The 18,054-nt window shown below is 46.0% G+C and overlaps 1 protein-coding gene across 8 annotated transcripts in view; it reads left to right on the top strand.

The window, feature by feature from the left end:
• STK33 (serine/threonine kinase 33) overlaps positions 1 to 17,758 on the top strand; it is a 173,386-nt gene extending 155,628 nt beyond the window's left edge. For 5 of the 8 annotated variants that reach the window (XM_042905788.1, XM_042905787.1, XM_042905785.1 and 2 more), the window contains one exon: positions 6,404 to 7,240. In XM_042905788.1, the coding sequence (XP_042761722.1) occupies positions 6,404 to 6,616 (213 nt within the window). In that variant the 3' untranslated portion in view covers positions 6,617 to 7,240. Of the gene's footprint in view, positions 1 to 6,403; positions 7,241 to 12,534; positions 13,454 to 17,062 lie in introns of those variants that run through there. The other 3 variants (XR_006193773.1, XM_042905789.1, XM_042905790.1) reach the window with 3 other exon arrangements.
• The last annotated feature ends 296 nt before the right edge of the window (positions 17,759 to 18,054 follow it).

Below are 18,054 nucleotides of genomic sequence, written 5' to 3'. Positions count from 1 at the left end.
GAAAATGAACTTTGACCTCCAGCTCACACTATACACAAAAATTAGTTTGAAATGGATAGTAGACCTAAATCTAAAAGCTAAACTATAAAGCTCCTAAGAGAAACATAGGAGAATATCTTCCAACCTGAGAGTAGTCAAAGATTTCGTAGAACACCAGGAAGCATCTTTAAAAGTCAGATCAAATGAACTTCTTCAAAGTAAGTGCATTTGCTCATCTAAAGCATATTAAGAAAAAGAATAGGCAAGCCACAGACAGGGAGAAAATATTTGCAATAAATATATCTAACAAAGGACTTGTATCCAAAATATTGAGATAGTTCTTACAACTCAATAAGGCAACTCAATTTTTAATATATGCACAAGATTTGAACAGACATTTCAGATAGGAAAATACACTAATAGTCAATAAGAATGTGAAAAAAAAATGTGGAACATCACTAGTTATCAGGAAAATGCAAATGATAACAGGAAAAGCCACAACATATATCACTATATCCTTTCTAGAATTGCCAAAATCTAAAAAATCCAGTCCATTTAGCAAATATTGGAGCAGTTGGAATTTTCCTACATTGCTTTGTGGAGTGCAAAATGATGGAGTTTCTTTGGAAACCAGTTGGGCAGTTACTTATAAAGTTAAGCATTTACTTACCATTTACCCAGAAATCCCAAGTATAAGTTCAGAAAAGGATTTGTAGAATATATTTATAGCAGCTTTATGTATAAAGAGCCTCAAACTGGAAACAGTCCAAATATCCAGTAATAGAAGAATGGATAAACAAATTGTGGTATATCCATAAAATATGGAATACTACTTGGTAATACAAAGGAGTGAACCACTAATACATGGATGAATCTCGAAAACATATGTTGCAATACCATGAGCATCTATAATTATCTCAATAAAAATTTGTTTTTCTTAAATCTCAGTAAAAATTTCAATTAAAAAAGCATGTTAAGGAAAAGGAGTCAGACACAAAAGAGTACATACTGTATGTTGTTTCATTTATATGAGGTTTTAGAAAAGTAATTATGTTGAACTATATCAGAACACCTGTAGCCTCAGGATGGGAGGGAGTTGAGTGGGATGTGGACCCAGGGCAATTTGTAGGGAATTGTTCTATTTCTTGATTGAGTGTTGGTTATACAGGTCTATGCATTGTCAAAAGTCATCAATCTGTACACTTGAGATTTGTACATTCTACTGTATGTAAATTATACTTCAACTAAAAAAGAAAAGAGAAATTTATATCTCCCTGATTTGCAAGTTAGATTTTATTTTCATTAACTCCATACAAGGCCCAGCTATTTATGTAGATAGCCTTATAGAAGAAATCTATATATTTGGAAGTTAATTACTCTTCTTCCCTTTGGTTTTTCTTTCCCTTCCTTCTTCTTTCTGAAAACCACAGGAATGTGAGAGAAAGTGGGTGACCATTGCAAGCAAACTGGAGCTGAAAACTTGTATCAGAATGTTCTGTCACTTGGACCTTGTGCAGGCCTATAATTTGAATGTGTGACTCTAGAAATGGTTGCTATGGCGATAAACCACTTTACTTAAATAGCATGTATTTTACTCAAAATTCAGAGAAATGGTAACAGTTTCTAGTAATCATGTACTGGTATTAACTTGCAGGGATATGCCTAGAGCTTACAGGTTTTGCATCCATTATCACCAGATGAGTTCATCAGGTTAAAGTTATGCCAGTGAATAATGAAATATGTATATTTAGCCCAATTTTCTTGTTACATATCTCCCCTTGCACACATGGAGCCCCTTTCCAAGATTAATAATATGAGCTGAAGAAATCAGGCCATGGGTGCTGAATTACTAAAAGATGAAACCGGAGGGAACCTTGTAAGGTCATCTTTTCCATCATTCCGCCTCCAGTAGGACTGACTATTCTTCAACTGTCCCAGGTGGAAAGAGCCTGTCAAAGATGAGGAACAATTGAAATGCTGCTTGGGGCCGCCCCTGGTATAACCATCTTGACTACAGCACAGAGCTGAGATCTTCCCCCTTGTGTGTTCTACAGATTGTGATTATATATGTCCTCTATTCTTTATATTTTTAGACTAAAGAGCTCTCTCTCGTAAAGAAACCTCCATCCATTAATCATATTAGTGACCTGTCTGTAAACCTTTCCTGGTTCCTTTATCTCTGTTCAAGCTGATTTGCAGTGTTTCAGGTATGAATTCTTCATGATTTTATGTAAGGATAAAGGATTTTTTTCTTTATTTCTAAAATGCTTTCTGATGATAGCTAGGTTTTCTTGATCACTGTGCAATTGTATGTTACCCTAGTATCTTCAGAGCACAATCTACAATGATTTATAGATCCTTTTTGGACTGATAATGATGGCCAACAATCTCATAATGATCATTTAAACTCTTTTTCCCCTAGAACTGAATATTGAATTCCTCTCTCATCTTTCTCCCCCTCTGTACAACAGGATGGGAGCTCATCACCTTCTATTTGCCTTTTATGACCTAGAAGATCTTAGTAATTCCTATAGCCTTGGTAATTTCACTTTTCATTTTTCTGTCACGTTACTCACAAAACTGTAAAATTGCATCAGTGACAGCATAGATCCCTAAGGAATCCCCTCAACTGTGAGAGAAGAAAAAGAGAAACCTAAAATTTAGATAACCTATAACCTACAAAGGAAATCCCTGAAACATTAAGATTTGTTTATATTCCTAGAGAAAAGCCTGGAAGCTGGAATTTGCCTTGGCCATTTGTGTTCAAGGAAGTGAGTGGCTTGGCTCTTGGTGAAGAAAGCTACGGCTCAGTCTAAAGGACATCATGAGAGCCGGCCTGCATCCATGTCTTGTTAGCATCAGAGCACAGTTTCAAATATCAGAGGTGATATTTAAGAGGGGAGACTCAGAGGCTTCAGGAAAGCTCTTACAATTCTGATTCCTAAACAATGGCATTCTAAACTTAATGCAACTGCAAATTAGCAGGGAAATGGTAAAGTGTGCACATGCGCGCGCGCACACACACACACACACACACACACACACACACACCGTTTTACAAGGTGCACACATATACACAGAAGCTTCTAAGCATTTACAATAAACATCTGTATAAAGGTGAGTAAATTTGCATTGATATTACCAAGGAGTAAAGGAACAAGTATTGAGATTTGTTTCAGTGCAGCCAGTTTTGGGCCAACTTGGAGTTAAAGAAAACATGGTTGACTATATTAGTTTTAACATGTATTAAATACCAAATTGAAAAGGAAATAAGAAAACAGGCACTTATATGTTGCCGGTAAGAATATAAGTTGGTACAGAGGCACTGGAAAGCAATATGGCGATACCTTTCAAAATTACAAATCCATAGATGTTTTGACTCAGGAGTCCTGCTTCTAAAATGTATAGCCTGTAGATATACTTACACATGTACAAAATGGCACAAGTGCAATATTATTCACAGAAGCATTATTTGTACTAGGAAAAGTTTGGAAACGACCTGAATGTCCATTGTGAAGGGGCTGGCTAAATAAATATTCAAACAAGAGAATACTGCAGAGCCAAAAAGAAGAATGAGAACTCTTTACATATGGACGTGGAAGGATCCTCAAAATAATCATTAGTTGAAAAAAAATCAAGGTGTGAAAGAACACTTACAGTGGGCTACCATTTGGGTAAAAACAGGGAGAAGAAAGCATGTCAATATATGGATTAGATGGAACCATATGAAATTGCCATTATTAGGCTGTTTTGGCCTGCAGAAATGACTACCAATTCAATCTGGTTCCACGTAATATTTGCTTGAAGAGATGCATGAACTCTCTGGAAGCATACACTGTAAATTGATAATATTGGTGTCCCTGATGTGGGGCAGAGCAGAGTCAACTAGGGGGCAGGGAGAAGATTTTTAACACTGTGACTATTAAATCATGGGGTTGTACCACCTATTTTAAAAATACATCACTAAAATTAGATATAAATAAATAAAATAATGAATTAGATATAAATAAATAAAATAATGAAAGAAATGAAATAAATAAAATAATGAAATGTTGCTGAGGAATATTTTCTCATCTTGCTCTAGAATGAAACAGAAACACCATATTTCTGCACTAAAGCAAGCAAACATTCTGGTTTAGTTTTCTCTTTCTTTCCCCTTTGCCAGAAAATTCTGAGGATAATCTTAAGTTACCTTATCCAAGAAGAAAACACCAGAGCCTCTAATGCGTTTGGGAAAAAGAAAAAATCATCTACATCACTAAACCTGCCCACAGAGACTGTCTCTGAGTATTTCTTTCTGGTGACTGCAACTTCTGAGTCTACTTTAATGACTCAAGTCCATTAACAAATGGAACCATGAAGAAGAATGGAAGTGTTGAGCTGCAAATGAATATAAATACATTAAAAAGAAAATGGCTGAATCCGTGTTCCTATTCTGTAGAACAGTAGTTGTGGTGGATGTGTTCAAAGACATTTCCTCAACTACTTGGATGATCACTCAAAAGGTGGAAAATCAAAAGAGTGAAGGTTACACTTAGATTCACCTTTTAATAGGATTAAACTTTCATGAATTGAAATTTCCAAGATAGGTTTCCTGTCTTTGGGATCAGTGCTATTCTAAACAACGCAGCTTCTCTCCGGCCGGTTACTGGAGCATTAGGGGAGTTCACCCTCACCGTATTGCTGAACATGGGAATTTTCAGTGAGAGGGTACAATCTATGTTACGGAATGCTGATGCATTTTCAGTATTTTCTATTTTGTGAAAGAATACACAGAGAAGCAACGTAGACATTTTCGTGGGTGAAACAAATCTATAGAGAAAAGGACTTTTTTACATTTCTAAATTTATACAAATTAATTTTTTTCAATGTACAAAATTACCAGCTCAAGAATTAGCAGACATGGTTAGGAAGTCCTACATGAGTGATGTTCTGAAGAGACACATATTTAAGGCCTGTCTGCAATAAGCAAATGTCAGGTAAATGTTCTCTTTCTTTAAATACAGGTACCAAAAATCATAAATGACCCGAAGTTCTGCTGCTGCCCTGGGAGGTCACTTATTCATTGAACAAATATATATTAAGTGCCTACTACCGGGCATAAAACATGGCCATTTGTATCACAAGGGCCTGAGTGATCAAAGAAATACCAGGTTTATTTGTACAGTGTTACATGTAGTCTTTTCAGATTCTCTGAAAATTGTTAACCTGATTATTGATCCAGATTTAGAGTAACTTTGCATTTGCCAGAGCGTTAAACTTACAAGCCCTTCCCAGACCATTTTGTGTCTGTGAGGCCTGCTGTATCTATTCTCCCCTGTCTCATCCCCCACCTTGCTTGTGTCCCCTTCTCCTAATACGTTCTCTGCTCTTTTAGAACTCTGTGCTCAGCTTCATTTCATGAGGAGTGCTCACTTCTTTTTTGTTGTCATTGTTAAGTTTATTTATTTATTTATTTATTTATTTATTTAGAGAATGCAAGTGGGGGAGGGGCAGAGAGGAAGAGAGTGAGAATCCCAAGCAGGCTGTGCACTGTCCGGGCGGAGACTGATGCGGGGCTCCACATGGAGTTCAAACTCAAGAACATTAAGATCATGACCTGGGCCAAAGTCAGAAGCTTAACCGACTGAGCCACCATGGCACCCAGAGAAGTGATTACTTATAAAATGGCTCTAAGGTTAAAATGGACTCTGCTTCCCTCATGACAGCAGAATCAGAGACTGTTTCCTTGGCAGTGGGGTGAGGTGACCTGAAGAAACACAATTGCCTATTGAGACCCCTTTTGTTTTGTGCCTTGAAGAAGTACTTTCATGGCCTCTATCTCGGTGCATTCTCATAATAAACCCATGTAGTAAACGTGCAAATACGTTTTCCCCATTTACCCGTGAGGCATCGAGACTCCAAGAGGTCCGTGGACCTGCCCACGTGGTGTGACCGGGATTTGAAGCCAGGCTCCGGAGTGAGCACAGAGAATGGCGAGAGCGTGAGGAGTGGGCCATATGCAGCGACTGTCCCCAGGTCAGGAGGCGTAGCTGTGCTGTGCTGTGCCTGTCAGGTCAACCGTACACATGCCAGGGCCGGCCTGGAATTCTGTAAAGATGAAATGAGTGTGGTTATGTCCTGGCCAGCTTCCCTATGCAAATGTTGCCAGATGTTTACTTTTGTTTTGCATGGCAGAGGATCTGAAATTGTGCCTGTAGTTTGCACTACACCAAACCCTAAACAGTTCTGTTTTCCTGAAAGTGCTAAAGGAACTTACTTGGGCATTTAATAACAGCCCTACAATGGGATTAGTTTCTATCTCCCCTCTGGAGAGTGCTCCGCCTTGCAAATCCTGGGCAATTTTGTAGTCCCTTGCTTCTTTGAATTGATAGATATTGCCTCGTGTCTGAAAAGTAATCCAGGCCTTTCCCTTTATTTCCAGTCCACTGCTTATGCAAAGAAATTTCCTGTGGCCAGTAAGAAGGAAAACGCGGACAACTCGGACTCGAAGCATGCAAGTTCTGCAGGTAGCAGAAACTTCCCAGCCGGACTCAAGGGAGAACCAGAGAAATCCCCCATGACGTCAAGCCAAGGACCGGCAACCAAATACATTGCTAAATCCAATGCCGTGCCTAGAACCAAAAAGAAACTCTAAGGTTCCCTTCACAGGTGAATAGTACAAACACGGAGCTGCTCTTTCTAGCGCTAAAGTGAGGAGACGGGAGGGAGAAAGGACAGGACTATGTCGAGCTTTTAGTCTTTTAGCCCCGCTGAGCCCTGCCATGTGTTTGCACCAGTTTAACCTCGGAGCTGGGGATCTTCAAGGCAGCCTAGTGTTAAGAACAGCCACCAACAGGCTTGATGGCGAGCTGTGGCTGCAGTTAACTCAAGGTTTTTGAGAGTTGTTTAGAGGAGCACGCGTCCTCAAAGCAAGGTGGTGGGCATACTTGCTCAGTTTTACTTCACATTCTTGTATTTGGGCACAATTATTTGTAGGAGAAAATGAGAGCCAAATATGGTGATGGAGGTCCCAAATAATTATGTGCACTTTGCACTAGGAGATTTTGTTAGGAAATTACTAATAAACTTGCCATAGGCATAACAGCAGAAGTGCTTCAGCCATTCACATGTGTTCTTGTGATTTTAGGTTGGTGTAGATTATTTAAGACAACTTATTTTAAATGTAAAAGAATAGGAGATTTTTGTAACTGCTTGCCATTAAGTTGCTGCTAAATTCCCAATATATTGATTGAATCAATAAAAGACAGATGTCACCCATGCACGTTAATTTTTATGTTAACGAGAGGTGGATATAAAAGGTCCTCTAAGCCCTTATGCAAATTATGAGTTTGGCCTGCTTCTGCAAAGGTAGGCACATATCTTTGGGGAAGGTCACAAAGTGGATACAGGGGAAAATACATCATTACTCTTGGTGTTACAAGTATCTCCTTTCCACCCCAGGGAAATTGTTTTGCCTTTCGAGGTCAAACTGGGTGAGTAGATGCTTTGCTTGGCCTTCCAAACAAATTCTAAGGAAACAATCTGCGTTTGCTTTTACTTGTATAAAGTAATACTCTAGTTTCACTCCACCTCTCCCGATGGGATTGTCTTAGACCTCCAAAATGAGCCTGCTGAGCATGTACTTAGTTGCATATAAATCCACTCAGTGGCTAATGGTAATAGAAGTACTTCTTGTGATTAATTTGGAAGACACTGTTGTACTTCCGAGTGGGTCAAAGGTAGCACTAACATGCGTTGTCCCTGGCTAGCTCTGTCAGGACCTTCTTAGTACCTACAGTGTGCTTCCCCTGAGGGAATCTGCCAGCTAAAGTGGACCTGGTTTAAATTGTCTAGACTTTATTTTAGAACTGGAGTTGGCATAGCTTCTTCAAGGTCTTTCTCCCTTACTGATTATTACTTCCAGTCCTATCAGGAGTCCAGAAACCATCTCCTGAGCTGTAAGCCTCCTCTCAGGATGTAGTGAGCCAATCTTTGAGGAGTATGTCCTGTTTGCCTGCTGAGAAGCCCGGCCTCAGATTTCCCTTCCTCGGTGGTGCTCTTAAAGGCAGGGGTAATAGCAGCCTGCTGATCTCCTTGCAGAAAAGCCAGCTGAGACGGTGGCTTAGATTCTGTCCATCCCCTAAGGCTGAAAATGGAATATTCCCTGTATCTAAAGTGCTCTTACTTCCATAGTGATACAGTCTTTTGTATCACATATTAGAGAATTCTGATGTTAAATTTAATATTATCCAAATTTCTGTCCACATTGCTCTTCAGCCTTAAATTAGTAATTCTACTCAGTAAGCTCGACCAAAGGTCCAGAACTAAGCATTCAGTGAAAGGTGAAGTCATTTAATAGCTTTTATTGTGTTTGCACCTTTGCCCTCCCCAGCCCATGCCAGGTTGACTGTCCTTCCCACCGTAAAAATCATTCTATCAGCTTTCATCTGTCTAGGCCTTCGTTTTATTTATGTAGAATCATTTTGATAGAAGCCGAGCTCACTCTTTCTAAGGGGAATTTTCACATTATTTGTATTTGTTATTTATTTGTGTGTAACCCCTGGACCAGGCCAGGTCTGAGCTTTTTGCCCCAACGACTGTACCTTTTTACTATCTGAGACTTGCTCTCTTCATTTGCTTTCATGGCTGTGGAAAAAAAGTAGCTCTTCTGTTTTAGAATGGTTTTCGGTGACTGAGAGGCCAGCTCCAAGGCACTGGTAACCATCACTCTGACACCTCGTATGCACTGCATGGAGAGATGGGCTTGCAGGACCCAGAGGGACACCGGGACAGTACAGAGCAGGCGTAATTGCCAAGGCATGCACATGCTGATTACGCTCCAACTTGAATAACAGACAAGTCGAGGCAGGAGATAAAATTGATAAATGCAGGCTTGGGGCTGAGGAGAGGTTCAGCTGAGGAGAACAGAAGATGCTATCGAAAAGGGCTTAAATCAGAGGAGAAAGAGAGATGGGTTGGGGGGAAGGGAGCAGAAAGAAGACAAAGTATAATGACTAAAGAAGAGTGGATGACAACACGTGTTTCTGCCAAACTTGGAACAGGAGTCAGAGGAGGGAAGCGCTGCAGAGTCCTGGCTCCAGGCCTGTCTGAGGTAAGCCTCGCCCTCCCTGGCCTGTGCCCGGGCACACCCGGATGAAGACTCAGGCTGCAGAATCGAAGACCGGGGAAACAGAGGCTGAGGGAGGATGCGATGTAGGCCACAGAAAAGCCCTTACCCTCTGAGAGTAGGAATGTTCTGTGGTATTGGGAGGGGAAAGAAGAAGAAGAAAAAACCCCAAAACATTTTGTGCTTATCACTGAAATGCTTTGTTTAAATAATTCTATTTGACTCAAAATGTAAGTTCCAGGTTAGACACATCAAAAGCAGCCAGTCTTGAAAATGAAGCTTTTTAAATTCCAGCCCTGCTGTTGGAATAGAGAGAATAAAGGCTTTGTTCAAACATGCATTCCCAGCAGTAAGCAGAGCTTTGAAATTGGCCACGGAGGTTGTGTCCTATAATGGTTGCACTTGGCTGGAGACCAAGAAGCTGTGGCCTCTGGGAAACGACCCTGAGCTGGCTGTTTTCCATGTGCCCCTCCAGAGCCACTCTGCCCTGCTCTGCCCTCTCCACTCCGAGAGACTGATCTTTAGGGACTGCATGAACAGTCTCCCTGGGCCTCTGGATATATTGGGCTTCTGTCAGTGGGAGTCACCAATAGGACATCGGCTAGGAAAGCCGAGGGCCAGTCATCGATTCCCCCACGGCCTTCCATACTGGGCTGCTGGGAAGTCACCGTATTCTCATTCTGCAGGCCTCAGCACCTGCTGGCAGCCCCTCCAGGCCAAGACCAGGGGCTATTGCCCTGGGTACTGTGTCTTCCTTTGTGGGTTTCCCTAACTCTCTCAGTACCTTTATAAATAGTCTCTTTGTTGAACTCGCACCTACCCCATTTGAGTGCACCATCTGTCTCTTCCTGGCACCCAGAGTGATCTGGACCCTTTCTTGTCAGTTCTGCATTGTTCTTTGACCTGGGGCAGTTTTGTCTGTGGTTGCTGACCTCCCACTGAATAGCAGTAAAGTGAAGAGCAAAAAGCCTAAATGAGTTCTTCCTGAAGCAAACTGGTGCACCTGGGTGGTCACTAGCTAGGGTTGAGGGAGGCGATGGCAGAGGAAATTTCCCAGAGTTGGACCTAGCCAGAGCAAAATACATCGAGCATTACCCAACTGGATCTGAAATTGTCTGGACCCTGAAGGTTCACATTTAGGTCTTACATTCCAGTCGCGGCTTTTGGAGCCTAAAGAACCTGTGGGATGCCTGGGTGGCTCAGTCGGTTAAGCGTCCGACTCTTGGTTTTGGCTCAGGCCATGATCTCACTGTTTGCGAGTTCAAGCCCTGCCTTCGGCTCTGTGCTGGCACATGGAGGCTGCTTGGGATTCTCTCTCTCCCTCTCTCTCTTTCTGCCCCTCCCCAACTCATGTTCTCTCATTCTTTCAAAATAAAAAAAAAAAAAAGAAAAAGAAAAACATTCTTTGAAAAGCAAGCAAGCAAGCAAGCAATCAACACTTGTAACAGCCAAGAGTTCCCCTAGCCTGGGACACTGTCTCCCGGCTGGACTGGAGGGCCTGGCAGAGGCTTCCGCTGGGGAGCCTATGGTGGCCAGGAAGCACAGGCAGCCTGCAGACAAGCCTTCTCCCCAGGCCGTGTGTTTCATCTCTGCAAGTGCTAACATCGCTTTACAAAGCATTTTCAAGTAACATTTTCCCTCTTCAAAGACCTCACATAGTTCAGCTTTACTCTTCAGGACCCTGTATTTTTCTGAGGGAGCTGGCTTAGAATTGGTTTTGATTTCTGTGCACTGCATTGTTATCACTTAATTCCCATTGGTGAGCCAATCTTCTTTGCTTTTGTTCTTCAAAGGAAGGCCACGTTCAGTGTCTGTCTGACATTTTTGTGGCTTCCTTCCTCAGTTGCTGGTATAATCAGCTCCACTCGGTTCCCTGTGTGGCAGGTCTTCAGTTTCCCTAAGTTATCCGGAGCAGCCCTCAGCAGAGCGGTAGGGACTGCTACTACCGGCCCAGTGGCCTCACCTCAAGCAGCAGGGCACTCGTGACGGTGGGACAAGAGGAAGACATTGCGGTGTCACCGCCGGCTAGCTCAGGGGCAGCCCTGTTGCCTGGTGCCATCCCAGATGTCTTAGGTGGACCCGGTGAACCCAGGGTGAAGACCTCAGAGGGCTTCATCCCCGAAACGTGCAACTGTTCCTGGCCTGGCCCAGAGGACAGGGCCACCACGCAGGGCAGCCCCGCCCCCCTCTCCTGAGGGATTCTGGAGCACCTTCAGATCATTCCTATCTTCGGCGCTGAGACAGAGATTACACACAGTTCGCCACCCTTGGGGGCCTGGGACACAAGTCTTTGACTCTCTCACCCGGGACAGCCTCTGCGGACAAGATCCTGACACCAAGCTGTCGTTTCGAAGAGGTTTTCCTCATCAGCACAGGAAGTGATCTCCATCCCCGGGCGGTTGCAAGGTCCCAGAGTCAGCATTTCCAGTGCAACCCAAGGGCAGGGCAGGTGGAAGATGGCCAACGGGCACCTTCCCTGGACCCTGAGGAAGAAGCCCTCACGTGGAGGTGGCAACCAGTATTTCCTGGTGCAGGCATTGGGTTACATGCGGTTTACTAGAAATCAAAGTCCTCTTGTAAGGTGGACTTTGAGCCATATTAGTGGAAGGGATCTTGTCTTTTGACAAAAGCCCATGTTCAGGTTAATGATGTAAAAATAACAGCAACATTCACAGAGCACTGATCACGTGCCCGACACTCTGCTAAGCACACATGTTCTTTTCATTCTTATAGCAACCTAGGACGCTGGTACTGTTATCTCTACAGAGGAGTGAATTAAGGCACAGAAAGGTTAAGAAACTTGTCCAAGGTCACACAGCCGAGGAGTAGCAGAACAGAGATTTGAACCCAGCCAGCGGGGTTAAGTATGTCACTGTTGCACTACTTGCCTCTCGAGGTATTTATAGTTTAGGCCATGGCTGCTGTAAGGTTTGAGCTCATAGTTTGGAAAGGTCAGCGGCTCATGAACACCGCCAGCTCCCAGCAACAGCCTGGCGCAGTCATTCTGGCAACTTTGGGTCTCAGAGTGGAGGAGGGTTATTTTGCATGTTGACGAGTTTGAGTGAGGTGCAACCACACCATAGCAGGGTAAGCTGCATTCTGAAGGACTCCACGTGACGAAAATGAATTCTAAAGGTCTAAGTGCTTTGGTCATTGTCAGGAGCAATCTTTGGAAACCTTTGAATGTGTTTTTGAGCGAAGAGAGGAAAGAGGCCCTGTGGCTGCCGCAGGTATTCGCCTGGACGGCCCTGTGTGCGGACACGACAGACATGCTCGCCGGGGCCAAGAGCTGTGACTCCCACGGCGTTGTACACGCGTGGGGCAAGGAGTCCCCGTCACGGTTCCGTTCCCCGCACGGCTCTATCAGGTGGCGGGCGCGGCTGTGTGACTGCAAACACGGGCCCAGGTCAGCTTTTAGCTCGAATACTTTTCCTTACTGCTTTCAGCTTCTGTTTTCCTCGTCACACCGACCGACAGCACCCGGATCAAGGAGCACAGACTGTCTCCAGAGGTTCGAAGCCCCTGTCCGGTGCAGGATGAGGGAGACCCCTGCTCTGGAAAGAAGCCCAGCAGCCAAGGATGGCGCTTCCTGACCCGGCTGCCATCTCTCAGTCTGCTGCCTGCCGCTCGGGCCCAGGAGAGAAGCGGTTCTTATCCTGGGTGCTGCTCTGGAGCTTTGGAAGAAAGGCTACTAGTGGGAAAGCCCCCAAAGCCCACAGACGTGGGTGATTTTTCACAAGAGTGTCTTCCCTCCAGATGAGTTCCCTGGTTGTGGCCTGACCCCCTTCCCCCAGTCAGTGTGAACTTAGTCACGGGACCTTGGAGCCTCAGCCACTGGGGCGTCGTCCTGGCCCCATCCCCTGAAGTGGAATCTTGGCAGGACGTCTTGCCTCCGGTGCACTTTTCTTGCCTGGAGGGCAACAACAGTCCGGCCATGCTGACGTCTCCTTTTGCCTCCAGGTGACCAGCACCACACTCTACCACGAGGACTGGGAGCTGCACAAAGAATGTCCCCTAAGTAGAATCAGATTGAGAGACTCAGTTGTTCATTCAAAAAATATTTACTGACCATCTGCTATTGCCGGGCACAGTGATAGGCAATGGGCATAAGATGAGGTAAGAGAGAGTCAAGGTCATTGCCCTTGAGGAGGTTGCAGTCTTGGTGCGGGGCAGATGTTGGAGATCTTTACAAATATGTAAAATACCTGTGTACTGTGATGAGCACAAGGTAGGAAGTAAAGAGTGCCATAATAGAGAACGACAGGATAGGAGCCTTTCTAAAGAAGCTTGAAGGCTAAAGGGAGGAATGCTCTAGGCAGAGGGGCCTGGGACAGAGCTGGGTGGACTCCAGGACCTCGACCAAAAGCCAGGATGGTGGTGGGGGGTGGGGGGGGGGGCAGTGCGGAGGGGCTGGGGCCAGGCCCTGCAGGCCTTGGGGGCCACAAAAAGGAATCCATTTATTCTAAACACAACAGGGAACCACTAACAGGTTTCCAGCTGGGGAATGACCTCTGATTAAAGGTTCACTCTGTCTTCTATTGAACAAATGCAGGTGGAGCAGAAAGAGAAGCAGGGAGATCGGTCAGGGGTCATTGGGCAAGAGGGCAACAGAGAAGATGGAGAGAAGTGGGCGGATAGGAAATATGGTTTGGAGATAGATTGATAGGATCCCGTGAGGGATTAGATGTGTAGAGTGAAGAAAAGAGTGGGTGGGGGACCGAGAGGGACTTTTGGCTTCAACAGTAAGCGGCTTGATAGAGGTTTCACTCACCGAGTTGGGGGTTGGCAGTGAGATGAAGGGCTCCTCCAAGTCATCCTAAGTTGAAGCGCTATCAGACCTTGAAGTGGGGATGGCCGCTTGAGAGAGACTTAAAGGCCGGAGTGGGTCACCATGGCTGGAGGGGGAAGGATGTGGAGAGAGACCCAGAGTTAACAGGGAGTTGTTCATGAGGGCTTCTGGACACTAGGCAGGGTTCGGGGACCCAGGCATCAAGGCACCATCTTGGGCACACTCCCACCCAGGGACTGGGCGTGGCTGTACTTGGTTGGGCAAGAACAAGTGTGAGGATGGCATGATGACATGAAGTGCCATTTGGAGAAGTGTCCCTAGGAGATGTGGCCAAACCTCCTTATGGCCGATTCATCGAATCTGAGTGGTGACAGGTACCAGGTCCTCTCTGGCTCAGAATTCCATCGATTCCCTTCAGCATAAATCAGAAAATGGCCTAACAGATACTTTCCCGAAGCCCAAGTTTGCAGAATCGTGGACCATCTGCACTGCCCAAATCCCCCAGGGCAGGAACCCCCCCACTCCCAGCCTCTGATGAAATGCTCCCTGGGATGGGGGACTGCTAGAAAAGTCTTCGTATTAACTAACACCTGCTCCTCACTGGCCCCTCTGGAAACTATTTAAAGTCTACTCCTTGGGCCCCATAATGGCCCCTTGAGAGTTGGAGGTGACGCCCACAGCCCTCTGAACCTTCTCTAGTGTTCTCTTAGACTCCTGCTCAGGTGGCATGTTTCTTGGGCCTTTGTTCTAGTTCATCTGGGTCTTTTCCCAAAATGAACCTTTTTCCAAAATGAACACGTGGCCTGCCGCCCCTAGGCCTCTTGACACTGGTCCCTATCACTGGGGCCCATCGTGTTCCCCTTAGCAAGAATTGGTGGACAGTCTGGCTTGACTTTACTAGCACAGCCTTTACTGATGATGTGACCCTGAAGCACATTTATTTTCCTATCGCTGTCCTTGTGGCAGACTCTCAGTGACCACAAAAGAGCCCTTTCCCAGTGTGATGCCAGGGGGAGTGGCAGAACGTGCCTGGGCTGGATCTGAGGCACGGAGCCCTAAGATCACCCAGGAAGACAGACTCATTTTCGTTTGGTGTCTGTCTCTCTAACTACCACTGAGATACAGAGAGGAGGGAAGGCACAAACTGAGTCACAGGCCTGTCCTGGACCCTCCAAACAGGATGAGCATGAGGTACCCTCTGTGTCTCGTAGCCTCCCCTGCCGCAGGGGCACATTAACATCTCTGCATATATTAAATGGCTCCGAGCCCTCCTTCGACGTTACTAGCAGGAATCTGAGTCTTTGTCAGAGGATTCCCTCCCCAAACCTCTCTAGAATTTCCAGGAGTGGTGACACGTGTCCTTGTTTACATGCTGCTCTTTGCCAGCCAGCAGAGGCTCAGGACACTTGAAACCAAAGTGTCACTTCTGATGTCCTTGCCTCTCACTTTTATCTCTAGATCTCCTGCTTCCCCAGCTTCTGCACAGCTCCTGGGGTGCCATGTGTCCAAAGCGATGAGGGCTGGGCCCAAATCCCAGGTTCCACCCTGACAAGGCAGAGCAGCCCAGGCCTGGGTCCTGGCATGTCCCTTGCAGCAGGGTGCCCCTTACCCAGCCCCCGATGTGGACTCAGCTTTGTGCTGTGGGTGGATGTAGGTGGTGAGAGGATGCTGAGGTAATGTGATATAGGATGTCGGGTGGGGGTGGGTGGGCTCCTGGGAAAGAGTGTCCTGTGCACTGGAGGAAATGCAGAGGGATTCAGGTGGGAGGGCCCTGGGTGGGTCTCTCGAACTTTTCCTGGCCCTACCCCCAGGTCTTGGGCTGCCCCAGGTAATCCTGACACACAACAGGTCTCCTTCCTCCCAGGGCCCCCAAGCAAGTAATGGGATTTGCAGGCAATTTTCGAATGTCAAGGAGCACAACGAAAAGAGCATATGAGCCTGTGATGAATGGCTCTGGCCACACTCATACCTAAAGTTTTTGGTTGACAAAATCTTTCAAAACACAGAGTCTGTAGAAGAAATTTTAAAAGGCATCTTTAGGAGTGCGAAGGGTAGGATGTAGTCCAACCCCTCACTGCACAGCAAGTCTCGGCAAGTGGACTTTTCTGGCCTGCTCGGTGCCCTCGGGACCAGAAGCCAGGAGGTGGATGCTGAGTGGTCTCTTGGGATCCTGCGCCCAGGTTGTCCCCTGTGGGGTGAACCTTCTGGATCCCACGTGGGGGCCAGGCAAGCACCGCTCCGTGACCTAGTCACCCATGGCTCCAGCAGTCCCCCCACCCAGGCAGCTCCCACTGCCCTTCTCTCTGGGGTCGCAGCAAGCGCCTAACTATAAGCCAGGGTGAGGGCAAAGGTCAGGCAGGAGATCCTCAGTTGCCTGGATGTCTCAGAATACCCTTCATCCATCATGTGGGGGTCCCCATCCCTGCCTCTTGGGGATAAGAGACACTGAGATGTATTTTAATTGGACGGTATTTTCGGGGATTTGTTTAGGGCCAAGGTGAAGATTGAGGAGTCTGCAGGGCTCCCACATAGGCAATGGGAAGAACCGTGTCAATCCAAGACCGTGGGCCTGTTTATTGGTCATTCTTGGTTAACAAGGGCACGATCTCTAGCTCCTCGTTTTTGCTTTGGCTGTGACATAGTTGAAGGAAATGGAGAATTTTACAAGGTATCCAGAGGCACAGTCAGGTTACTGGTTTTGATGAATGGTCAGGTATGCAGGATATAGGACACCCAGAAGGAGAGCTCAGGTGCTGTTGGAAACAGCTTCAGATTCTGCCACGGAGGGCACTTTGCTGGGAACTTCAGGGATGGCAGGAGCCAAGTGTGGCAGCTGGAAGATGTGATCTCACTTATTTAAAAGAAATGCAAAATGAAAGCGTGCTGGGACAAGGCGTTATTTCAGATGTGCTTCTGCACTTCCAGAGATCCCAGCTGATGAAGAAAGCACCCAGGACAGACAGGAGGAAGGGGAGTTCTGAGAGCCCAACTCTGCCTCCAGCATTGTGCCATCTCTTGGGTCGGACTGAAGGTTCTAAATAACACCCCTCCCCGCAACACACACACGTGGACACACTCGTGGGCAACTTCCGAGCCTCGCTGCCGCAGGGGACAGATTTGAGCTTGCCTGCCTGGCATGTTTAGACACATCAAACTCACAGTTACTTTCTGCCCCTCCTGCCCAGGATCCAGGTGCCCAAGAATCCTGCCTCTGCCGGGTATCACTCAAGAACCACAGCTCCAACTTCGCTCATCCCCGTGCGGCCTCTCTGGAACAGTCCATGGGTGGCTGACTTGAGAAGGAAAGAGTGCAGAAAGCAAGCAAGGGATTGCGCTGTTCTGTTGGGCATCTGGAAATCTCAGTGGCCTGAGTGCCCAGAGAGTGGACTGTGTTCTGCAGGCTCAGTTTCCCTCCAAGGCTCACCGATCTGCTTCCACAACTCACTGATGGCACCATACATGCACTGTGTGTTTACTATTGACAAATGTAAGCTTAAACACATTACAAGCCAGAGCTGTGTGTACTTGAAAATCCTTCAGTGATTCTATCATCCTGTTCAAGTCACACAAATTCTAGGATTTTATCACCAGTAGTGAGTTCCTCTCTGTGAACAGCAATGTGGGGAAGAAGGAGTGGTGAGTATACCTCCAAAGTGACCATGGACAGAAACATTTCTCATTTAAACCAACACGAACGCCTACCTTCACTGGCCTGGTGGTGGGAAGTTCTCTGTTGGAAACCCCTTTGTGCGGCAAATATGCGTTACAACACTTTGTAGGGTTAACCGACATCGATGAAGCCGAACTGACAGAAGTCTGTAGTTAAAAGGCAAGACTAACAACTAATTAAAACTACAGCCACTTCGGCTAGTGTGCTTCAAGCCCTGCGAGTGTGCGTTCATGTAGGAGCTCTGCTGCCTAAATGCTGGCCAGACTTCTCACCAGGGCTCAGCACCAGAATCCTCCATAGTCTCTGAAAGCACGCTGAGAAACTAAGTTTATACTGCATGGTGGGAAAATGTTATGGTTTAAAATTGCTCCTGGGGGTGGTAGCGCCTGGGTGGCTCAGTCGGTTAAGCGTCCCACTCTTGATTTCAGCTCAGGTCATGATCTCATGGTTGTGAGATGAAGCCCTACATCGGGTTCCACACTGGGCATCAAGCCTGCTTGAGATTCT

Source organism: Panthera leo, chromosome D1 (genome assembly GCF_018350215.1).
Source record: "Panthera leo isolate Ple1 chromosome D1, P.leo_Ple1_pat1.1, whole genome shotgun sequence".
Lineage (NCBI taxonomy): Eukaryota > Metazoa > Chordata > Mammalia > Carnivora > Felidae > Panthera > Panthera leo.
Note: the sequence above shows the minus strand (reverse complement) of the source record. Positions and strands in the feature narration are given on the sequence as shown.